Raw genomic sequence first — 25,089 nt, forward strand, 5'->3', positions numbered from 1 at the left:
CTGAGAAAAACTAGTCTTATACCAGGAGGAAGGTGAGATATTAATATAATATAATTAATATAATATAATATAATGTTTAGAATATTGTTACTGTATTTATAATTGCAAAAAATCTACCTTCACCTCTTTGCATAATCAGAATATTAGAAATTGAACTGTAGGGGCCTAGTACTGATTTAACACTGTCTCTAATGGTAAAGGATGTCAGAACGATTTCTAAAAATCTGCAAAAAGCTTTCCTCCCTTTAAATTATTACGTTGTCTGGTTATGTTTCATGCAGAATGTGAGATGCAGAGAAGTACTTACTTAGAAGCATTTTCAGTATTCTGCTGTTGGAGATAAACTTTGTTTCCTATCTTGCAGGGTCAAAAAGGGGAACCTGGAATTGTACCAGTGGTAAGTTGTTTTCTTGCCATTTTGCTTTGCACTGCAAAAGTACTGTTATAGGATGTGGTCTGTTCGGATGGAGGCACTTCCACCATTGGACTGCTCTGATCTACATATGATGTACCAGGGATCTGAAGAGGCTCCCTTGCCCCCAAACTCTTCCTAACTATGGGCAGAGAGTTTTCTTCATGCCTTCCCAATGCGAAGGGGACAGGATTGAATGTAAAAAGAGAATTCTCCCCCTGCACCACTAAATTCTCGTTGTAGAATATAAAGCATTTATTTATTTATTTATTTGGCATTTTATCCTACCTGTTCCTCCTACAGGTGAGTTATAATAAAACAAAAATAATAATTAAAATAACAATTTTGAGAATATATACCCAATTATTGCAGTACTTTAGAGGCTAACCAATATGATATGATATAAAACATGTGCGGACTGGTCTGGTGTCTAGTTCATTAGATCAAATATTCTATGTGTTATTGTAACATATAAGGATTATTATTATTATTATTATTATTATTATTATTATTATTATTATTAATGTTTATTTATATAGTGCCATAAATCTACATGGTGCTTTACAAACATCATAAAATTAACACATAACCACATAACTAACCAGTGGCGTACAATCTAAAAGGACATATACATACATAGGTAGGTGGGAAACTTTTAACAGTGGGGTCAGAGGTAAATGAAATGTAGAAAGTAGATTGTTGGCTGCTCATAAAACTATGTGATTTTTCATTAGCTATGTGTATTGTTTAGCTAGTAAGGAAATGTGTATGATTTTTATCAGCTGGGTGTCTGGAGTGATATTATGGACACTACTACTGTACTAGATTAGACTAGCTAATTTAATTATTCAATCACAACATTGTTGGTATTTTTATAGATTTGTTAAGAAGACATTTTGAAGAATAAAAAAATTTTTTGCAAATGGTTTGCAGGACAAGACTCATGATTTTTGTGACATATAATTTTGTATCGAGGTGGTCATGCTTCAGACACATCATGAGAAGGCATGACACACAATGCTAGGATAATGCTAGGAAAGGTGGATAGTAGTTACAAAGAGAGGAAAAACCCATATTATATGGGTGGACTCAGTCAAGGAAGCCAGGGCCCTGAGCCTGAAGGACCTGAGCAGAACAGTTGACGACAGGTGGATCTGGAGGTGTCTCACTCACAGAGCTGCTATGAGTTGAAGTCGACAACAACATAATCTTGCACTATTGCATGATTGGGAATCCTGGATATAGATCCTTCAAGTTTATCACTCCAGCCATGAGTGTCTTCCTGCTTTAAGACATACTTGGAGAAAATTCATATGTACAAACAAATGTCTTTTTCCTGCACAGAAAACATGTTTTAGGGCAGAAAATGGATATCCCTGTTGAAAAATAATGTGTATTATTATTGTATAACAACATCAAAAAATCTACTTTGAGGGGAATCTTGATGAAGGGCCTGTTAAAACCAGAATCAACACTTCATGCACATGTATAAAAAAGTAGGCTGTGGTTGAAAAGAGTGTATGAAATGTGTGTGTGTGAAGGACATGGGGTAAGGGAAATAGATGTCCCTCCTCAAACTCCCCCAATTATTGCATGTATTTTGCCCACTTTTGCTGCTTCTGCAAAATTTTGGTGGAAATGTCAATGGAAGCTGTTACAGAGAGATGACAAAAGTCTGACATGTTATTAAAGCTGTTTTATTTTTTTTTCTCTTTCTGTAGGTTACTGGTATAAGAGGACGGTCTGGACCAGCTGTAAGTAATCACTACCTGCAATGTTTTTCAAAGAACACTGAATACTCTCCTAGTATTGGGCAGCATTTCAGTGACTCCTTAAGTTTCAATTTTCCAAAGTAACAGGCACTTTCCTCTTAACTTGGGCACCTGTTCTTGTGTTGTTGTTAACCAGTTGATTATCATATTCTTCTTCTACTTCTTGGTGAATATCCATGTTATAGGTCTTACAATCATAGAATCATAGAATCTTAGAGAACTGGAAGAAGCTGCAAGAGCCATCTAGTTCAAGCCCATCTCATTTAGGAATATACAGTGAAAGCACTCCTAAAAGATGCCTATCCAACTTCTGTTTAAAGATCTCCAAAGAAAGAGAGTCCACCATCCTCTGAAGCAGCCTATGCCACTGTCAAATAGCTCTTTCAGACTAATCTAGAGATCGTTGTGGATGAGGTCTTTTATATAACATTCCTGTCTGTATTAGTTATTACTCCTCCTTAAACATAGACCTCATATGTAATACTCTGAAAGACTTTGAATTTCAGTACTCTTTATAGTGGCTTTCTCACCAAGTGTTTGATTATCTTTGGCCATATTTACATTTGAAAAAATACAGGTTAGACTTGAAGGTGAGTGGTGAATGAGCAGATGGAAACGGACAGATGAAGGAGAGAGTTAAGCATGCCCTGCTCAGTCCATGTGCCTGTGCTCCAATTTTCTCCTCCTAGAATTACATTTCTCTAAAAAAACTGGGTTATATACTAAGTGAATTATAACCTGATGCTTAATCCTACACTGAATTGTAGTGTTGGTTGATAACAGAAGATCTAAGATTCAGAGGTAGGAGGAGAATAACCTTCAGTGTATATACAAAAATCCCCTGCACAAGAGAAAAAATGCTCAGGATGGTGAATCTTCTAGTTTTCCCAACAACTGAGCTTTTTTCTAAATGTAAATATCCATATGTTGGCACAGATATTCTATTTTATTTCCTATGATAGCTCTGAAAAAAATCATTGTAAAGTACTGTTATGTTGTTCTGATCTGATGCTGGCTCTGGATTCTGAGGAATTTTACTGCAAAACCCAGTGATGAATTATCAAAATGAAGAGAAGCTATCATTTATGGCAATATTTTCCTACCATAACTTGCCAGGAGATTATATATAGTTGTCCCTTTGTATCCATGGGGGATCTGTTCTGGATCCGCCCACCCCACCCACAGATAAGAAAAAAAGTTTTAGGACCTCAAGCCCCATTTTCCCCAATGTGGCGCAGTCATGTACACACACCTCCATTAAGAACAACAGGGCTTGATGTCTGTGGAAGCTCAAATCAACAGATGGCAAACCTGCATATAACAAGAGCCCACTATGCAAGGGCTATAGCTCAAAATGAAAGGTTATGGAGCACATTCTTTCTATGTTTGGAGTAGTAGTCGGGCAAATTTAGAAAGCACCAGGTTAAAGAAGATTGCTGTAGTACTCCTAATTTTAAGCAGAGCACTGCCAACATTGTTGGTACCTACTAATGCCCTGCATGAGCTGAGAATAAAACTAGGAAATACTTGGTGTTCTTCTCTTGCTTCATATTGCACCGGAAGAATAGCAGTTCGGTGTACTAAATGCTCTTTTGTGAAATTTCTCTGCCATTACCATTCTTTGCATTAGTGAAATCCCAGTTTCAAAGAGTACCCTAGAATAATGGTTCTCAGTCACTGGTTCACATGCTTTTAGACTTCGCTTCCCAGATTTCCTTATGATTGGTAATGTTGACTGGGGCTTTCAGCATCTGGTGGATCCAAGGTTGAAAAACACTACCCTAGAAGAATGACTAAAGACCACTATGGCAAAGTCACAAAACAAAATGTATGGGACCAAATGAACGTTGCAACAACTTTTCCAATACCTTCATGTGAAGTTTCATCAGACTGTTATTGAAATTTAATCTGCAAGCAGAACTATAATCAAAATAAGGTGTGTACCTGTAACTGTTTTAATTGTTCTTTTAGGGACCTCCAGGATCACAAGGACCGAGAGGAGCTCGAGGGCCCAAAGGAAGACCTGTAAGTTGTTAGATAGTCTTTCAGGAATCTTACTTGATATATTGTTATGCATTATCTACTTTCATGAGTGGTGATTTAGGAGGGATGACAATTTTTAATTCAGTTTGATAAGAATTTACCAAAAATTTGGAATAATTCAAATGTGGCAGAAAGTGAAATTAACAGATGTGTCTATCCCAAAGACTGAAAAGTTCCATGCGTGACTTCCTTCTGGGGACTTTTAGCTCTTAAGAATGCTAGGGGATTCTGGTAACTGTAGTTTTGTGAGATATGTAGCCTTCTCTGTCACAGAGCTCTGGTGTCACAATAAACTGCATTTCCCAGGATTCCCTAGTACTGAGCCAGAGCAGTTAAAGCAATCTCAAATTGGATTATTTCTGCAGTGTGTTTTGGACTGTATTTTATTTGCAAATGGAAATAGAAGGCATCAGTTTTTATGTATGTATTTATCATGGTCAAATAATATAAAGAAAAGAAGAAAGGAAAGGAAAGGAAAGGAAAGGAAAGAAAGAAAGAAAGATCTAAGGGAAAGATAGAGAAGAAGAAAAAGTAGAAGTGCAACAGTGTGAAAGTTTAAAGACAACATAGGCCTGAGACAGGTGGGCCAAAAGCACCATGCTGCCACCAATATTAGGGTTAGGGAGCGTGCAGTAAGCCGCCATGATTGCGCAGCCTGCCCACACAGGGTGCACATCCACGACGTGTTCTGTGCAACGTGTCCAAACTGCACATCATACAGGACACGTCATTGCGCCACTGGAGTGCATTTATGGTGCCTTACCAGCGGCATGGACTTGAAGGTGGGTGCCAGCGATACAGAGGAGAAAGGGGCAACCCCTTTCTCCTCTTTAGGGTCAGTGTGCTGAGAGGCATGAAGCCGCAAGGGCACCCCTTTTCCGGGCTGAAGAGAAGCTGTGCATGCGGTTACAGTGGCCCCAATCCTGCGCTTCCAGGGGTGTCACAGACCCACCCCTTTCGGGCAGTTTTGTACAGCCCTGAAGTCTTGAAATAAATATTCATACAGGTGGTCTTGGTTTTTTTAAACTCCTTTCCACTCTTTAAACAGTTCTAAATTATACCATAATCTATATATTTGATGTGTGATCCACTCATTGACCGTGTGTTGAATTAATGAGTTCTGGTTACATATAACTTAGAAAGTCTGAAAGTGCGGAAGTGGGGTCTCTCCTTCCATGAAGGAAAGAAAATGAAGGGGGAGGAAAGGAAAGTTTTGAACTGTAGAAAGTTGGCTGTCTGCGCATGCAGATGAGACAGAGTTAATGTTGTGGTGGGAGAGCAGGTGAGCAGATAGTATGTGAGGGGGTGAAGTGAGTACAAAAGAAGAGAAGAAATTGCCACCGCCATCACCACCACCCAGGTTGTTAGCTGTGGAGGGCAGGCTGTGAAGGGGAAATTGGATAACCCATAGGTGTAAGGCTTGCCAGTTGGGGAATCATGAGCAGGACATTCTGCATAAACAGGTAAAACACATGTGAAGAAGCTGCCGCAGCTGTGCCCCCCCCCCCTGGTAATAAGAGATGTATAAAATGAAGTACAAGTGCGCACTGCTACTGCTGTGGGAAAGAAAACGGCAGGCATAGCAGCCAAAGCCTCTGCTGGGAAGTTTTGCAGCTGGCTGCCCCCTTTCTGAACCACCACCAGCAGAGCTGGCTCTTATGACTTTGCCTTCTTTCACTTCCCAGCCCTGCAGTAGCAGCGGAGAGAGGAAGGGAGGAGGAAGAGGGGCTCTCTCCCTCTCGCACTAGGAATCCTTGAGTTTGGGCCAAAATTGGCCAATTGGAGAGAAGTGGGTCTGAGATTCTGGGTGAGGGAAAGAGGGCAAGAACTGTGGGGTGATCCGTGTCGGAGGGGGAGTTGTCATAAGTATGGTCCACGTCTTCCATTTTTCTTCTTGTCGGGGTTGCCTCAGGAAGACCTCTCCTCCAGCCAAGAGAGGGAAGGGGGGACCCAGCGCTCTCCTTCCATCTCCTGCCCAAACTCCAACGAGGGCCAGCTGGAGGACGCTGAAGGAACTTGCCCTCCCTTAGTTTGTTTTAATTATTTATTGCAAGGAATGTTTATTGTTAGTTTTCCCTTTTACTTGTTTTCTTTATTAACTGCTATGTATTTTATTATTTAATATGCTGCTACTGATTTCTTATACTGTATTTTATTTTTGTAATCTACTGCTATTGTTGATTGTGATCTTAATATGCTGCTATGTTATATCTCTTTTATTTCATGTTTATTGTTATTGCTTATTTTGTATTATTCCTCTGTTGTAAGCCGCCCGGATTCCTAGTGATTGGGCAGCATATAAATAAATCATATTATTATTATTATTATTATTATTCCTCTGCAACTTGTGATTGTCTCCCTCTCTCAGGATTTAGAAGCAGAGATTATAGGCTTTAATGAAGTACCAGGCACCTCTGCTTATCTGACAGGTTAGGGACCAGAGTACTGTACACTAATATCAGAATGGTTCTGCATTTTGATGTTTTCTCCTTTCTGACAGTGGTGTAATCCCCAACCTGTTGAATAAGTGGGGGGCACCTGTATTATTAGTTAGGCAATAGGTTCAAATGTTCAAAGATAATGAGGCCCTCAGTCCATTTATTAACAAGATGTGGACGTTTGTCTTTCCAATGGTGCAATATGAGACAAAACCAACAAAGGAGTTTAGTGCACAGCTAAATAATCTGGTTTACCTTGCCCGGTTTGAATCTTTTTCTGGGATGCAGCCAGATTTTATCATATGCATTTTGCCTCCGATGCTGCCTCCTACCTAAAACAAGACCTAAATCCTGGCTAGAATTCGAGCTGAGCTGGCCAATTTGCAAAACTGGGAAGCTCCTGACCTTGCACATCGGCCGGCTGAGTGCGGCTGGGAGCCGGGTTTTAGGTGGCAGGCAGCATTGGTGGCAAAATGCATAGGATAATATTTGGCGCCATCCTGGAAGACGATTCAAATCGGGCAAGATAAACCAGATTATTTAGCTGTGTGCTAAACTCCAAAGTAAAGTATGTGCCTTCTAGTTCCCATGACAATCACATGTACTTCAGAAGGCTTTCTTAGGCAAGGACTACTGGGAGGCGTTTCACCATTACCCTCCTCTGAATATAACTTTCAACAGCTGGTATTCCTTAGGTACTAACTAGGCCTGACTTTGCTTAGTTTCTGCTTAGGATCTGGTGCCTTCAAGGTATTTAGACTCTTAGCTCACAAAAGCACATGGAGAATCCTTTTCTACTGACCAGTAATTAATTTACTGGTCACGCTAAATCAACAGGTGACATAGAGACACATACACATTCACAGTACAGAGCATAGGTGAAGGCTGGCAGCATAAGCCCTTGCAGTCAGTAAATCCACTCAGACACCAGCTCCCCAGAGACCCTTAAGATGCCTTCCAGATGCCATCTCCCATCTGTCCCTCTCCCTGTTTTCTGTCTTTCTCAAGTAGTAGTTTATTTCATAGCCTCTAGCTATAGGGGCATAGGCAAGGGAAACGAATGAGTCATTTTCCATAAATAGTTTCCACAGTCTGAACATGATCAAGAAACCTTCTTCTAACAGTTCCCACAAAGAGACATCTGCCACCCACTCTGGGCCATTTACCTGTGATCTCACTAACAAAAGATGTGGCTGGCACTGTCTTTCCAGAATTTGTAACACAACCAATAGTAGATAAGACATAAGTTTACATTTTTGAATATGACAGTAATTTAAGTTGACAGTGTAAGCACATATAGGCCCGATACAAAAGAGCGCCTTGTGGCACCCGCGGGCGAAAACTAGGGCTAGGGAGCATGCAGCAACCACACGCTCCCAAGCCCTAGTTTGTGTGGACAGTGCCATCGTTATGTGGTGCCATCCACACAGCTGTGTAGAGATTACATCACACATGCATCGCGTCCAAACAGTGCGGCGTGTGCGTGACGTAACCGCAGTGCCACAATGCGGAAATGACGCCTTGGTGGCGTCGCAGCAAGGAGCTCCATTTTGGAGCTCCTTTTTACTGCGGATCGTCGTCGAGGCTGTGCGGTTGCCACACCAATGATCTGGAGAAGAAAAGGACAGCCTCCATACTTGCAAATAAATCCAGTTGAAATCAATTGGATTTCAGTTTTACATTTTTAAAAGTAAAAAGGGCTAGGCCAGATTTTAATTTGTTTGGTTTTACAACTTGAGAGTTAACATTTTAAAAAGCACTAGTGGTTAAGCAAGTTATTTGTTAAAAACACAAGTATTACTTGCAAAGGGATCTTGTAGCATCTTTGAACTTAACTGAGAGTAAGAGGTTGGTAGCATAAGCTTTCATAGAAATGTATGTGAAGTAGACTTAGGGGTAGTCTGCATTAGCTAAATAAAGGGCTTTGAAGGTGAAGTGTTTAGATGATGCACAAGGTAAAAGCTGGTGGAAAGCAAAATGAAGCCATGCTCCTGGGCTAAAAACTGGAACAAAAAGAAGCTGGGATACTCTGACTCAAGGTAGAAAATACACATTATCACACTGACATATAAACAGCCCAGTGCCAGTACGGAACTGTGGCAAAGCAAAAATGCAATCGCCAATAATCCATACACAAACCAGACAGTCCAACATGATGGCATGGGGTGAAGGGGGCATATATTGGGGGGCCTCCATGATTGTGCTTTGCCAGTGTATCACTGAGCGTACCGATGCACTGATGCACTGTAGATGTATTAAATGGAATGGCATCTGAGTGGGAAGAAGGAGGCAATTGGAGGTTGCAGTTGGTGGTTTGTGCAGTGGTGTACATGCATGCTGAGGAGGAGGCAATAAAACAAACCCACAACACAGCTTGATGCCATATGGTGCAGACAGCCTGTTGGTGTTTGGCCCGCCTTGGGAGCAGGTTGTGTGGACAGCAGGGTTTCAACCCACTTTCAGAAAATCCAAATTCAAGCCATTTTTTCCTGCTCATCTGCTCTGGCCCTTAATCTATGAAAGCTTATGCTACCAACTTCTTTCTTTCAGTTAGTCTCAAGTGTGCAACAAGTTCCCTTTGCATACTGATCCAGACTAACACAGCTATGTATTTGAATTCTACAAGAATTACATTTGTCCCTCCATATTTGCTAGGGTTAGGGGAGCAAGACCTCTGTGGATATGGAAAAACCGCAAATAACAAAAACACAGTTTTTACCTGAGAGGACACCTCTCTAGGAATCTCTAGGTCCTCCAGTGCAACTCTGTGGTCAATGTCCAATATACACTGACCATAGCATGGCACTGGAGTAGCTACAAATGGTCTTTCCATGCAACTTTTAATAATAATAATAATAATAATAATAATAATAATAATAATAATAATTTGTTTTATTTATATACCGCTATTCCAAAGATCATAGCGGTGAACAGCAAGTAAGCTAATTAGCAAGTAAGCTAATTTGCCCCCAACAGTCTGGGTACTCATTTTAGCGACCTTGGAAGGATGCAAGCCTGAGTCGAGCTTGGGCCCTTTTGCTGGTCTTGAACTCGCAACCTTGTGGTTTTGAGTGAATGGCTGCAGTGCAGGCATTTAACCACTGCGCCACCAGGGCTCCTTTTAACTTTTAGTTAAAGTTGACCACAGGGTTGCACTGGAGGACATAGATAGTCCTAGAGAGAACATATTAATGAAATCTGTGAATAATCAAATCTGCAAATATCAAAGCTGCAAATATGGAGGGATGACTGTACTTGTTTAATTATAAACAACAACTCCTTTCTAACCTTGATAGTTACACAAATTAGACTGATAACATGATTGCATCACATGATTTAGTTAAAATTCATGTGCAATAATGGTATATAATGGGACGTGGTGTATCAGCGGTTAAGATGCTGACTCTGACAATTGCGAGATCGGCGCATTGGCAGTTTGAGGCCCAAGTACCATGATATAGAGTGAACTTCCATCACTAGTCCCAGCTTCTGCCAACCTAGCAGTTTGAAAGCATGTAAAAGTGCTAGTCGATAAATAAGTACCACTTCGGTGGGATGGTAACAGTTTTCTCTGCAGTTATGCTGGCCACATGATCACAGAGTTGTTTTTGACAATGCTGGCTCTTTTGCTTAGTAATGGAGATGAGCACCACCCTCTATAGTTGGACATGGCTAGACAACTTGTCAAATGGGAAACATTTATCCTTTACCTTTAACTGTATATAATAATTGTGGTGATGATGTACATTGGCCAGGTTTATGATAGCCCAATTCCTCTCTTACTCACTGAGTTTGAATCAACATGTGAGCAGGGCTCCAGGGCGGTGCTCCACCAATTCTGTTGTCCTTTTCAGCACATGGAAAGTGACATGTCTAAAGAAGCGAACATACTGTTTTGATGGACACCCTCCCAATGAGCAAAGATGAAGGAAAATCATAGGGGATTATCACATGGGAGGTTTACCATGGTTAAAACACCAGTAAAATGCTCCAGAAGCGTGAAGGTGTGATAGCCGGTCACGCTTCTGAAGCGTCACTGAAGCGTCCCCTCTCCTCTCCTCTCCTCTCCTGTCAGCAAAGCATTCATGGAAAAGCCATTTCTTCATAACAGAAATGTACAGAAAGTAATGAAATATTTCATCTAGATTTAAATTATAGTTATATCATGTAGCAGTATTGTTGAGTCCAAATCTGTTGGATGTAGCTGTGTGATAGCAACCAAAGCCACATCAGCATAAGGACCATGATTGCTTGCTGCTGAGGTTTCTACCATATAATGCCCAGTCTACGTTCAGAAACATTTGTACTTACGTTCCAAGTAAGTAATGTAGTTAACCTGTCTGATTCAAATGAGATTTAAACTAAGTAACTATTTAAGTACTGGGGCCATGGTATGCAATTTTGCTCTTCTAGAATCAGAGATCTGTTCTGACTAACTAGGTTTAGAACAGGGATGGGAAAGGATTGCAGTCCTAACTATCCTGGTCAATGGGGACTGCAGCCCAACAACATCTGAGGGCCTCATACATCTTCTCTATGAGTCTATATCTTGACAAGGCTAGTGTATCTGTATGAACTACATAGAAAAGAGATTTTGCCAGTTGTGACTGAACTGTGAATTGACATTCTTAACAAGATACAGAGAACCCAAAGAATGTATAAAGAAACAATGTGTACTGAATTTCATCTGTTGATTTGACTGGATTAGTGTTTCGGCTACAGAATAGTCATGTTGGAACATTTTAACATCTGATTTAAGTACTGAGTTAAAAATAGAGTGATAACAGTGTAATGTAATGACATCTAGTGGCTTTCTGAAGCATTACTTCTTTCCATTGTGCATTGCATTCTGGGAGAAGTTGACTTAAGAAACACTGTGGCTGACCTCTATGGAATGCAATTTTAAAAATTTATTGCATTGTATTTCAGTATATTGATGCATCAATGCCTTTAGACTAAAAATGCTGTTCTTATTATTCACTGTAATTACACAGATATTATTTTTTTGGAAATCTGTTCATATATCTTTGAGGACAGTGTCAGTCTCAACCCATTATGGTGGCTATTTTTGTATCACAGTAGTATCCAGTTACCTGCCATAGAAGTTCCAGGGCTGAAATATTGTTCAGGGAATATCTGAACTAAACATTCTGACTAAGAGATGATGCCTACACCCTCAAGCAACCATATCTGTGGATTTGATAAACATGTGGAGGTTGGAGGAAAAAAATTGAACCTATTTATGTGCCACCCAATCTTCATATATCAATACATCGGAAGTAATAACACAGCCTGCTTAAGGAATACACATGTAACCTTTGTTCTAATCTTCCAGTTAATGTATAGTGTGCATCTTTGCACATGTGCTCTATGCTCTAAGTTGCACAAAAGCAAAGGTAGGCAACTGTGGCACTCCAGTTCTTTAGGGACTGCAACTTCCAGCAGTCCTAGCTTTTGTATACCCTTGTAGTGTGGAGAAGAGATCGATCCTGACTATATCATCACATTGGATTTATGTCCTGAGCTGCACCCCTTGAAACCCTGCATTCCATCTCCTTACCTACATCTGTCCACATCCAATAGAAATAGCAGCAAAACAAGCATAGTAGATGGAAAACTTAATGATTTTGATGTAAAAAGAGCTGGCTTACTGGTTAAGATGCCAGTTCTGATAATTGTAAAGTCAGAATGTTGGCAGTTCGAGGCCCAAGTGCTGCAGGCCAGAGTGAGCTGTCATCACTAGTGCCAACGTCTGCCACCCTGGTAGTTCAAAAGCATGTAAATGCAAGTAAATAGGTACCACTTCTATGGGAAGGTAACAGCATTTGGCACAGTTATGCTGGCCACATGATCACCAGAGTTGTCTTCGGACAGCGCTGGCTCTTTGGCTTAGTAATGGAGATGAGAACCGCCCCCCCCTACAGTCAGTTACAGCTAGACATTCATATCAAGGGAAAACCTTTCCCTTTCCCTTTAGTCAAATCAAGTCTTAAAATAATCACAATACTTACACAGCAAAGTACAAAATCCCAATAAAACGAACTAACCTCTTGGTTACAACCCATTTTAGTTATGTGGAGCAATCTCGATAATCCTTGTCTGGAGGTGGGTTAGGGTGCACTGGAGACACCACTGCTATTTTTGTTTTGTTTGTTGGTTTTATTTTAAAAGCAGACATTCCAACAGCATAAATTTCCTGTTTGCTTCTTATACTCTGTGGTTGTTTCCCCACAGGAGTCAGCAGTTTGTATCTACCATACAGTCATGATGAATATGGGAATATTCCTTATTAATTAATTAATAGGACTATTGGCTTATTCATGGACAAAAATCCCAAGTGCAGCGACATTTACACCACTGCAAGAGCCATTCCTGCTATCTTGTCAAATGTGCTGCTAAAACTCTCCAAAACTTGGCTTCTCCTGTTTTCCTCATGATTGCCTGATAAGAACAGCTCAAGGGATTGCTTAAAATCAATAGTAAAGGTGAAGAGTAAGACGTTTTAGCCAAAGAAAAGAAAGTGTGATACACTGGGCTGTTGGTATCAACTGGGGTTTTGTTCCAGGAACCCCTATGAATAACAAAATACATGGGTTCAAAGATATAGTTGTGTTATTCTGTAGAATCAATATGTAGAGCACCTTTGAGACTAACTAATGAAAGAAGTCGGCAGCATGAGCTTTTGTAGACTTAAGTCTACTTCCTCAGATGCATTTGGGCTCCATGGGTGCTCAAGTCCTGTTAAATACAATAGCAAAGTAAAATAGTGTCCCTTATATAAAATAGCAAAATCAAGGTTTGCTTTTTGGAATTTGTATATTTTAAAAATATTTTCAGTCCATGAATAAAAAAATCCATGGATATGGAGGACTGACTGTAATGTGGTTTGGACTTGAGAGTGAAGTTGTGTGCATGCTGCTTAAAATCCATATGTTTATTTAAGTGCTTTATAAAGGCTTAATAAATTGTAATGGGTCTAGCTTCTCTCTCATTTTTTTCAATTGCATACTATCATTTTTCCAACTACAATATTTTTCCAGCTGCCCAATTTGTTTCCAGTTGCACATTAAAAATGAAAACATAAGCCAAACCATGTAACCCTTGGGAGTAGCACATCTGCTCTGGAAGTTTTCTTACAATTGTGAAAAGCTCCATGGTTATAAAATTACCATTGATGATCTTCTTGATGAAAGTAGGTTCCAAAACAGAGGTTTCTAGATTCAGAACAAATGACTTCATGTACCAAATTAGACCTGCCCTTGGTTCAAATGCAGTGGGACTGGGTTTTGTTTTGTTTTTAAATAAATCACCAGGGCTAAAATGGCAAGTAAATGTGCTCCTTTTGGCTTCTGCCATGGGCATGCTTTGGGCATGACAGGCAGTCTACCACTTTGTTTCTCCTCAAACCTCTGTTCAAAAGTAATATTGAACTATACAGCCACTGTAATATTTTTATATTCATGGGAAAATAATAACCACTGTGCTAGCGATGAAGTGAAAAGCATAAAGAAAAGCATGGGACTTCCCTACAGGCTGAAACAATTGCTTCCTGCTGCAGATGCAAGTAACAAGTCTCCAAGTCTCATGTATTCAACCACCAATTCATTCATATCAAAGTCAAAATTATAGAGCAGTCCCATAAATGAACACGTCAATAAAGTTAATTGTGTTACAGAGTCACTTCAGATTTTATTCTAGGCCAGTGATGGTGAACCTTTTTGGGGCCACATGTCCCAGCTAAGAATGTTTCTGGCAACGGTTGTTACCTGGTGCTGAGGGTGGGACGTCCACCCTCCTGGGTGTGGGACATCTCTTCCTGTGCCTTTTCTGGCCTCAAGCTGTTTTCAAAGAGACATCTGAAGGCTGAGAAAGGCCTTGGAGGAGTAACCACAGGTGCGCACCTGTGGCTTCTTCTCCTGTCATGCTTTTCCCAGCCCTCAGCTGTTTCTGAAAGACAGCCGAAGGCAGGGAAAGGCCCAAGAGGAGGAGTCACAGGCACAGGCCTGTGGTTCCTTCTCCCGCTGTGCTTTTCCCAGCCTCCAGCTGTTTCCGAGAGACAGCTGAAGACTGGGAAAAGTCTGGGAAGTGGAGCAATGGGCATATGTGTGCCTGTTCCTCCTCCTCCTCCCTGCTGGGTGCCAGGCGAAATGGCATCACATGGCACTTCTGACATGCATGCCATAGGTTCACCATCACGGTTCTAGGCAGTTATGTGAAATATTTGTTTTAATTTCCAGTTTTCCTTCCATTGTTTTCCAAGCTGTCTGAACTGGTGCCCTGTGCTGGTGCATATAGATCATGTCAATAAGTGAGGCTCTCTGTACTGATTGTATGCATACATGATCTAATGCTCCTGTTGTCTTATAAATTCTACAAGATTGCATTTTACATCTTCTGTATATATTTGTATTGGTTTATTTCATCTCTCTTTTTAGGGTGCTCGTGGTCCTCCAGGATTGGATGGTGAACCTGGTATACCTGGACAACCTGGTGACCCTGGTCCTCCTGGTCAGCCATCCACAGGACCAGATGGAGTGGGCAGAGTAAGTAGCATTTCATATGGACTGTGAAGAGATGAAACAATTAACTTATTTTGCATCTATTCTTAGTTATAAAATGGTTGCTTTCCATTTAGACATTGGACAATATCTAAGTCATGGAAGGAGACTTCCACAAATCTTCCAGAGAGGTCACCAACCTTCTGGAGCACATTTCTCTATTCTGCCAGTGTTGTCTCTTGAATACCAATCAGAGTGATTTTCAAGCTAGTCTTAAGGGAAGGCTCAAATGGTCATACAGTGGATGTGCCCACAAGGCTGAGACCTAAAGGGGCAGAGGAAGAAATTTTGTTTGTATGGGACCATGCAGTGGGGATAATTTACTGCTCTTCTTGCTGGTGAAAAGTTTGATGGAAAGAGTTGGAACTGCATATAAGTAAAGCTGGTAAGCAGTCAAGTCAATTCATGAGGTAGAAATCAGAAGAACAAGGTTGGGGTTCAAAGTGCTGTAGAAGAAGAGAAGTCCAAGGATAACAAAAGCTAAGATGAAAGTGAGAAGCTTCATGTTAGTTGATTAGCATGAGATGAATTTTTTTCTTTATTGTTAGAACTTGGCTCAAGTGGACAAATGAGGTTCTGAATATATGATATCCCCCATCCTGTCATCATCTTTCCTAGCCTAATTGCTTTTATAACTAATTAGTAGAGCTGTTTGATCATTTGTTTTTTTCCATTAGGACTATCATTCCAACATAGGTCTAATTGTTGTTTTTCAAAGTTTCTAGTAAAAATTCAATTTTTTGTGGTTTCACCTTAGCCTAATGCTTTGATTGTCACTCCACACTTATTACCTTTTCATTGTACTCAGTACAACAATCTGCTAAAGTGAGAAAAATATTTAAGTGCTTTTTTAGTAAAATATTCAGAAACCATAGACATTCATTTGGTAGCAGTGATAAAGACCACAGAAGATACTTTGCTCCCTCAAACAGCATGGACTACAGCCCAAACTGTGATGGCTGCACTGTAAGATGAGAAGAGCACAATAGCATTATGCTGAATAATTTAACATTTCATATCTCAAAAACCAAAAAAGAAAAGAAAAGAATGAAGAAGCAGAAGTATGAATTATGAGCTCTACTTTCAATTCCTGAAGATCAGCTTTCAAAAATAAAACTACAAAGGTCCTCCTCCTCCTCCTCCTCCTCCTCCTCTATAAAAGGCAGAAACTCCTAAGCATCTGGTGGCCATTTTACTCCTCCTCCATCCCACCAAATTCTATTCTTCTTTGTATATTTTGGAAGCTTAAAACTGTGTGAGCATATGAAGCCAATGGATGATACAAACAAAATAGTATACAGCATGCCGAAATCTTGAATTCCAAGCAATTTCAAAAGGTCACAGGTTTGGAGGGTGAAATGCTGATTTCCTTAAGGCTGCAGAATTGATATCTAATATCCATTTTCCTAAAAAGAGTGAGGTGCTTTGCTGACACCTGACCTATAACCTTTTATAAGTGGTGCCCATCTGGAGAGCCAGGTTGTTGGTATTTTTGCAGTGCCACAACTGTGGCATGTATGAGTATAATGAACAGTGGTTTAAATATGTACATACATTAATACTTACCTCAGGCCATTGTGACTTTGCAGAAACTTGAATTAGTGCTGCTTTAATTAGAAATTGTTCCTTTTTAAGTAAGCTTGAAATTATTCTTGATCTCTGTGTTGCATCCTTGAGTGAGGACAATGTTATTATTCTTGTGAGCTTGATAGATGGCAAGGTTAAGGCAGTGATAATTTAATTCAGGCTCATTCCTCACACTCTTCAACCCCAAAGCTCAATGAGGGGATGAGACATTTTCCTTTTAATTAAACTTGGTATACCTTTGGAAACAAGTGAGATGCAGGCAGTGGGAGAATGCATTTTGAAACACAAATGATTAATGAGCTTTGGAACAGTTATCTTTAAAGAAAGCCTATAAATGAATATATATTTAACAGCTGCAAAGTTAGGCTTCTGTTCAGGAGGCAAAGCCAGGTCTCCTTTCAGACAAAGTGAGGTGCTTACCTCAGGCAGAAGAACATGAGGTATGGTGAAGCACTGGCTGCTGGAAAACTTCTACCACTGACCACTCCTAGCCACTCTTGGGCTACATCACACATAGTAGATGAGAATCCATCAGTCTGGTTCTCCAAAGTGTTCTCAGAGCAAGCCACAATTCATTTGTGTCATGGAAGCACAAGAAATCTCTCAAGGTACAGTGTGGCGCAGTGGTTTGATGTTGGACTATGACTCTTAGAGACTAGGGTTCAATTCCCAGCTTAGTCATGAAACTCACTGGATGATCTTGGCAAGTCACACAGTCTCAACCTCAGAGGCAATGGCAAACCTCCTCTAAACAAATCTTGCCAAGAAAACCCCATGATGGAGCCTTAGGGTCTCCATAGGTCAGAAATGACTTGAAGGCATACAACACACACAACACACATTATCTGAATGTGAGATTGTCCTGTTCAGTTAGGAGGAGCTAGGGAGAGAATCAGAATTAGAGCAGGAAATGTCTGAGCCCCAGTCAACATCTCCTTTTAAATACAACATACAGGGGATGTGTGTGGAGGAAGATAAGGAAAGTTACTTCACTTGCAATGACTATTAGATAATCAGTGCAGTCCTGTACAGAGCCTCTTCCCAGGTTAGTGTATATAATATTGCAGCCCAAATTTGGATGTGTGTCTTCCCTTTAATTCCAAGAACATAAGCACAGTTTTGATGAAAAAAGCAATTATGCAATTGTAGTCTTTCTCACTTGTTTTCAATATTTCCCTATATATTTAAACAGAGAGACGCTACGCGCTTGCCATTTCTCTCAATGCTTGTCCTTGTGTTTGTAATATATTAAGCCTAATGGAAGCTGAAGTATAAGTGTTTCTTGTGCTTCTAAAAGTAATATAAATGAGGATCTCTGTGCCTGTCATCTCATTTTCATTCCACTGATGAAAATGACCGGTTTTAAGTGAAATGATTCCAGCAATTATTCATGAAAGGTTTACCTTCCCATCACCTTGTCCATGATTTTTTATATAAAAATACCATGTTTCTAGTATTTATCTTAATTCTAATGGTAAATGTTCTTATGTTAACAGCCATTTACATCTCAGATGGCAGGACTAGATGAGAAATCTGGACTTGCTGGTCAAATGGGATTCATGCCTGGTGCTGTGGTAAGAACATCTCCCTCTCTCATTCTCTCCTTTTCATGAGATTTCTATCCTGACTTTGAAAATAGTGTCCAGGTTGGCTAAAAGCCTTCTAAAACAACCAACAAAAACAAGCATAGGTTTTCAACAAGTTATGCATAAAATCAAGAGGAGTCTAGATGGAACCCCACCCCCCAGAGTAGGGAGTTCCATATCATGTATGCCTTGACGTGGATAATCTTTTACTCTTGTTCATGTCAACCAGATCTCGGTTTGTAGTGGTTACGGCAAAACATGGCAATGGGCTTTTTTCACTGATCTCAGCAATGCACGGAAGCATCTGCTTTGTTTTTGAGTGCAGGTCGTTTGCATATTTTGTATTTCAGGTGTGCTTAGGAGCCTAGGAGGCTATGCACTTCCATTTTTGGTGCAACCTGGAAATGATGGATTTTACTTTTGGGGTGAAAATATTTTTGATGAGTCTGTAAAAGGCAAAGGGGTGCCTAGGAGGGTCCCTAAGCCCACCCTTCGAAGGACCACATGGAACCAGTGAACCAAACAATTCCCATCCTTGGTGTAGATAGTAAAGAAAAGCTTTTGTCATTGTGTTTCTGCAGTACATTCACACTTTTTGATTATTAGGTTATACATTTGTGTTACAGCCCACAATCCAGAGAAAAATACAATCAGTCCTCTGTATGTACTAGGCTTTTGATTTGTATTTCTTAAAAAATGGTTCCAGTGTTACAAAACAAACCACTTTTGAAAGGAGACTTTTGAATTGACTGCCTTTTTCAAAGAAAACCGTTAAGTGCCCTTGAGTATGTATAGAGCAGCTATCTGGATTGTGGCCTGAGAGTTTTCGTTATTAGATCTCATTTCCTATGTGTTTTTAAAAAAACAGTTTCAGAAATGAAGTATTCTGTGAGAAATTGGTTTGGAAGCAACAATAGCAATGGTTTAATGGGTTATTTCAGTTCTGAAGCCCAGCTAATGCATGTTTACTGAAAAATAATTCCTAATTTCTGTGGTGATTTACTCCCAATTAACCATGCATGAAATTGTAGCATTGACAGCACAAACCCACAGATGCATATTAGAATTGTTCCATTCTGTTCAGGAGGTTACTCATAGGATTGTACGACTGTTTGGTTAAACTAAATCTAGGTGGACAACTGTTGAGGGTAAATTGCCCCCACTAGAGATGTTTTAACACCATCCCACCATGCATGTAACCCTGAACATTTTAAAACATTTGCCACCTCCTATGTTCACTGGGGGGGGATTTTTTACATGTTTTGGCTCCTCTTTGGCACATTTTTCTTCCCAACTAAAAGCGACCCAGAATGCAGCGGTCCTTGATTCTGATCAGAAAGTATAGTATTGCACTGTTAGATAAGACTACCTCAAAAGACTTACTTCTGAGTAGACCAGTATAGGCTTACATTTAATTAATATATGTGTTTAAAAAGCAAGTTTTTATTGTTATCTGCATCTGCATATAAAACATGATTTTATCATTTTTGTATGAAATATTATAAATATTATATAATTTGTTCAAGTCACATTTTAATGCACCTAAATATACAACTTAAATAATACTATCTACAGTGCGTCCTCATTATACGTGGCTTCCAGCATAGACTGGAAGCCTCAGTGGAAGAAGTGGTGCTGTGTGCCTGAAAAAGCAATGGTGTGTGCACCTGTGGCGCGCTGCTGCACGCCACTGTGGGCACAAGCCCCATTATCTTTAATGGGGCTTGAGCATCTGCGGAATTTCTCTTACACGGATGGGGGGGGGTCCAGAACGGATGCCCTTCGTAAGGGAAGGGACCACTGTACTTTGGAAATGGACAAGTTCATTCCCAAGGTCATATTTGTATCTCTCAGATGCCTGAGCCACCATTTTTTTGTAAAAAAAGTAAAAAGTCATTCTGAGCATAAAACAGGTCTGGGGCCTAATAATAATAATAATAATAATAATAATAATAATAATAATAATAATAATAATTTATATTCCGCTTAATCTCAGGGAATCCAAGCGGATTATAGCAGTTAAGTAACGTACAATTAAAGAGAAATGCATTAAAAATTCCAAAATACCCAACCCTCCCCCCCCAACATAAAAATACAATCGAGTCCTAAAAAGAGATTAAACCAAAAAAGAAAAATGTAAAACATTAATGTACAAATACACTAAAATGAGATAAAAAAACTTCAGGTGGAGTCCAGGTAGTGTAAAAGATAAAAGATGGAGGATGAAGGGATAATGTTTTTTGTTTTTTTTAAAAAAAGCACATAATATCCCCAGAGGACCCTCAAAATGCCACTGGCTTTTAAAACCCCCCTTTTGGCAGGAGGCCAAAATGGATCGAGGGAGCAAGAAAAGGCAGTTTCATGGGTCTGAACCCTTGGCATATCCTAGCATGATTCCTGGAAATTGCCCACCCTTGATCTATACAGAAAACTAGACTGTGGCCGAGCCGGGGTGGGGGGTGGGGGATTACTGCAATCAAATGTTTCTGAATAGCCTGTTACGTGTGTTTAATAACTCTCTCTTTACCACCCACCTCCAGGGTCCTGTGGGTCCAAGAGGGCCTCAAGGTCTTTCAGGACAACCAGTAAGTTGTTTCACTCAAAGGTATCATACATGAATAAAACATAATGTTTTGGAAATAATAATAACAATGATGGCTTTTTATGATCGGCTTCCTCTTCCACCCAGAAGGGAAGTGGATTGTTCCATGTTCAATGCACAGTGAATACGTTCCAGTTTTAGTCTGAAAGTGCAGGAGCTGCTCATGGTGCTGAACCTGTTTTTTAGATGGGGTTCAGCACATTGGATAGAATTCAAACTGAAACCTGGAGCACTATAACCACCCATTGAGTTTGGTGCTTCTTACCTTCCCGGCCCATTCTCTGTAAGGCAGAAACTGAACGTTTTCATTTTCTTTTTTCCTTAACTAAACCTTGGTTTTTACATCCAAGCCTTAAGTGTAACTAATCTTATCTGTTTCTTGAAATAAGCCAAGCTAGTTTTGCAGTAAAAGGTTTGAGGCAGGAAACTATGATCAAGCTTATCCACAGTGTATGTGAGTTCAAATGCAGCAACAAGCTGTCAGTACTAATAATACTAAATGAAAGCAAAACGTTTCATTTTTTTATTCTGTGGCCATACTGGAGTGTTGATTGCACTCAATTTCCATAGACCATTCCCGTAACAATGAACCATAGTTTACCATTATGTCTGTATAGTATACATTCATTACATCAGTTTAGCATTTTCAGATGTCAACTGTTCAATAAGTTATTCAAAAGGTATTGCTTTTTGTTGGGTTCTTTTGCCTAATTCCCTTCCAAGTCACCTGCGTGTGTATGTATATTCCTTCAAGTTGCCTGTCAACCCCACAAATTTCATAGTTTTTTTAGGCAAGTGATGGTTTTTCCAGTTCCTTCATCCTAAAAAATGTATAGTTTAATTAATAATATATATTTCTCAGGCTGCATCAGAACTGCAGAAATAATCCAGTTTGACACCACTTTAACTGCCATGTCTCAGTGCTATAGAATTCAGGGAACTGTAGTTTGTTGTGGCACCACAGCTCCCACACAGAGAAGGCTAAATGTCTCACGGAACTACAGTTCCCAGAATTTCATAGCATTGAGCCATGTTAAAGTGGTGTCAAACTGGATTATTTCTGCAATGTGGATAGGCCATAGTGTTGAATATAGCAGCCATTGCTTTTCTCATTACCGCAAACCAATTTAGCACTGATTTTGTTTTTATAGAATATTTATTTATAACCACTGTTACATCACATTCCTCCTTCAAGAAACTCATAGCTGCTGACATGTGTCTTGTGGATGGTCCTCCAGCTAAGCATTGACCACCCTGAGCTCTGTTTAAGATTGTCATGGGAACTTGGCTCATCCTTTTTAGATTGATGCTATGAATAATTCATTGACTACAATTACATAATAGAGATTCATTAACTTAATTTTAGTAAAGCTTCAGTTGCAGACTAGATTGTAGAGTTGGCACCTACCTGTCTTTGGTTTTTGAAAAGAAAACCTGTTCTTGTTTTGACCAGGGTTGGAAACCATACCTTATGAGGAAAGACTTAGGGAGCTGGGTATGTTTAGCCTGGAGAAGAAGATTAAACGGTGATAGGGTAGCTTGTTTTCTGCTTCTTCAGAGACTAGAACATGGAACAATGGATGCAAGCTACAGGAAAATAGATTCCACCTCAACATTAGGAGGAACTTCTTGACAGTCAGAGCTGTTCGACAGTGGAACACACTCCCACAGAGGGTGGTGGAGTCTCCTGCTTTGGAGGTTTTTAAACAGAGGCTGGATAGCCACCTGTTGGGGATACATTGATTGTGATTTCCTGCATGGCGGGGGGTTGGACTGGATGGCCCTCATGGTCTCTTTCAACTCTATGGAGTTTATCACATGGAAGTCCTTTCGTGTGCTAAACGTCATGCAAGCGCCCCCCAAACATCACACAAGTGCCATGGTGCTACGGAAGTGGAATCGCGGCTCCCGCTCCATTCCTGTTATGCACTCATAACCGGGGGACCCTCCTGGAGTGCTTTTCTTATTATAGGGATAAATCGTTAATAAGAAAAGCACTCCAGGAGGCTCCCCCGGTTACGAGTGCATGACGGGAATGGAGCGATAGCTGTGATTCCACTTCTGTAGCGCCATGTGGGCTCACACCCATGGCACTTGCTTGATGTTTGGGGGCAGTTGCATGACGTTTAGCACATGCAATGACCTCTGTGTGATAAATTCCTATGATTCTGTGATTCTATAGTTCACTTCTTAGCTTGGCCATGAAGCCCATTGGGTGACTGTGGGCAAGTCACAGGGAGGGCAAGGGCAATCCACCTATGAACAAATCTTGTCAAGAAAACCCCACGATAGGGTCATGTTAGGGTCTCCATATGTCAGAAGCAACTTGAAGACATGCAACAACAACAACAAACTGACTCTTTGTATTATGGAACTCAATCCTAGATACAATATTTGCTGAGATATAATATATGAGCTGATATTATATGTGTGTGTGTGTGTGTGTTTGTACTCTCTCTCTCTGTCTGTCTCTGTCTCTCTAAAATCTTAAAGTTCATTCGGTGGATTATTTACCATGTTAATGTCCATGTCATCTCTTTTTACTAACTGATTTTCACAAGTCATAATCAATATGTGTTCTGTTTTAGGGTGGTAGAGGCCCACCTGGCCCACCAGGTGAACCCGGGGAACCAGGACCAATGGTAAGGTCATTTTGACATGCCTCTTAAGGGCTGTGGAAAATGTAGTGGATTAGACAATTACATTTTAAATCCTTGCAGTTGTACTATGGTTTTAAAGGATATGTGGACCGATCTTCTTGGGATATGTGTTGACAACTCCCTTTAGAGTTAGTAGATTCTATTATTATCTGAATATCAATATATGTGATCTTTCAGCTGAGGTTATCAATATTTTCCCCTCAAGAATTGCTCAATTTGTTAATTTTAAGCATTTTTAAACATTTGCTAGGGTCCAGCTGGTGTTCGTGGTCCAGAGGGTCCTCCTGGAAAACCTGGTGAAGATGTAAGTTTAAAAATGTTTGTCCAACAATTTTGCCAACAACTTGCCATCTGTGTTATGAGATCACATAATAAAATAAACAAAATAGAAATTGTATGAGTATAGAATAGCCAAAATGAATGAAGAATAGCCAGAGACTGTTATGTCAAAACAACTGTCACTTACAAAGCAAAAGCTTTCTTAAGCAAATATATCTTTATAGATGTTTAAAACATCATCAGAAAAGCATTAAAATAATGTTTCTTTGTCAGAGAGAACTAGAGGGAAAGAGTCACCACAGAGAAAGCCCTGATCTTTGTTACTCTATTTTAATTGTAATAGAAGTAGCTGAAAACACTTATTTGAATCTAAAGGTCATGTTGTATTAGCAGGAGACATAGCTACTCATCAGTTGTAGAGTAAGGCCAATAATTACCTTCCTCCTCTTTCTGTAATCTCCTCCATCTCTCCCAAAAAATTGTCTCTCAAAAGTGTAAAAACCTACATATTCTCATGGGTGGCTTCAGAAGGAGGAATCAGGATACCCACACCCACAATATGTATACATATGTGAACCCATTCATTCATTAACATTTACACACACGCACACATGCACACATGCATATACACTTTGAATTCATGGGGTGGATTGTGTGTGTGTATGAGAGAGCTAATGAGATGCTTTGGCTTCAAAATTGTTATGGTACTTTCTTATAAGCCCTGAGATTTGTTAGATTTGTAGCCTAGGATAACCTAGAATCTGAAAGGTGTAATTTTTAAACATATGAATATTAAAATAAATCTGAATGTTTATGATATTTTTGTTTACTTTGTTTAGGGTGAAGCTGGGAGGTCAGGACAGCCTGGAGAAGTTGGATTCCCAGGATCTCCAGTATGTGCATTAACAAGAACAAATCCTGCATTAAAATGCTGGTGCCACATAGTGGCGATCCCACACCGGGTGTCACCTTGTGTGTGGGGTGGGACCTCCGGGGGAAGGACCTCTGGAGGGCAGGACTTCTAGTGGGACCTCCAAGGATGGGGGCACATGGGAGTGCCTGCACGGGCCTTGAGGCACACCCATGCAGGTGGAAATGGCACTCGCATGGCCAGAGAGGCATCCACATGGCCAGAAATAGCACCTGCGCAGC

At 40.2% G+C, this 25,089-nt stretch overlaps 1 protein-coding gene across 1 annotated transcript in view; it reads left to right on the top strand.

Annotated features, from left to right (window-relative positions):
• The window catches only part of COL5A2 (collagen type V alpha 2 chain), a 179,064-nt gene that overhangs the window by 84,847 nt on the left and 69,128 nt on the right, over positions 1-25,089 (top strand). The window contains exons 4-12 of the mRNA XM_042458322.1: positions 365-397; positions 2,134-2,166; positions 4,156-4,209; positions 15,101-15,208; positions 18,307-18,384; positions 20,937-20,981; positions 23,587-23,640; positions 23,909-23,962; positions 24,777-24,830. Coding sequence (XP_042314256.1) covers positions 365-397; positions 2,134-2,166; positions 4,156-4,209; positions 15,101-15,208; positions 18,307-18,384; positions 20,937-20,981; positions 23,587-23,640; positions 23,909-23,962; positions 24,777-24,830 — 513 coding nt within the window. The remainder of the gene's footprint in view (positions 1-364; positions 398-2,133; positions 2,167-4,155; positions 4,210-15,100; positions 15,209-18,306; positions 18,385-20,936; positions 20,982-23,586; positions 23,641-23,908; positions 23,963-24,776; positions 24,831-25,089) is intronic.

The sequence above is a fragment of the Sceloporus undulatus genome, chromosome 1, assembly GCF_019175285.1.
Source record: "Sceloporus undulatus isolate JIND9_A2432 ecotype Alabama chromosome 1, SceUnd_v1.1, whole genome shotgun sequence".
NCBI classification, from domain to species: Eukaryota; Metazoa; Chordata; class Lepidosauria; order Squamata; family Phrynosomatidae; genus Sceloporus; species Sceloporus undulatus.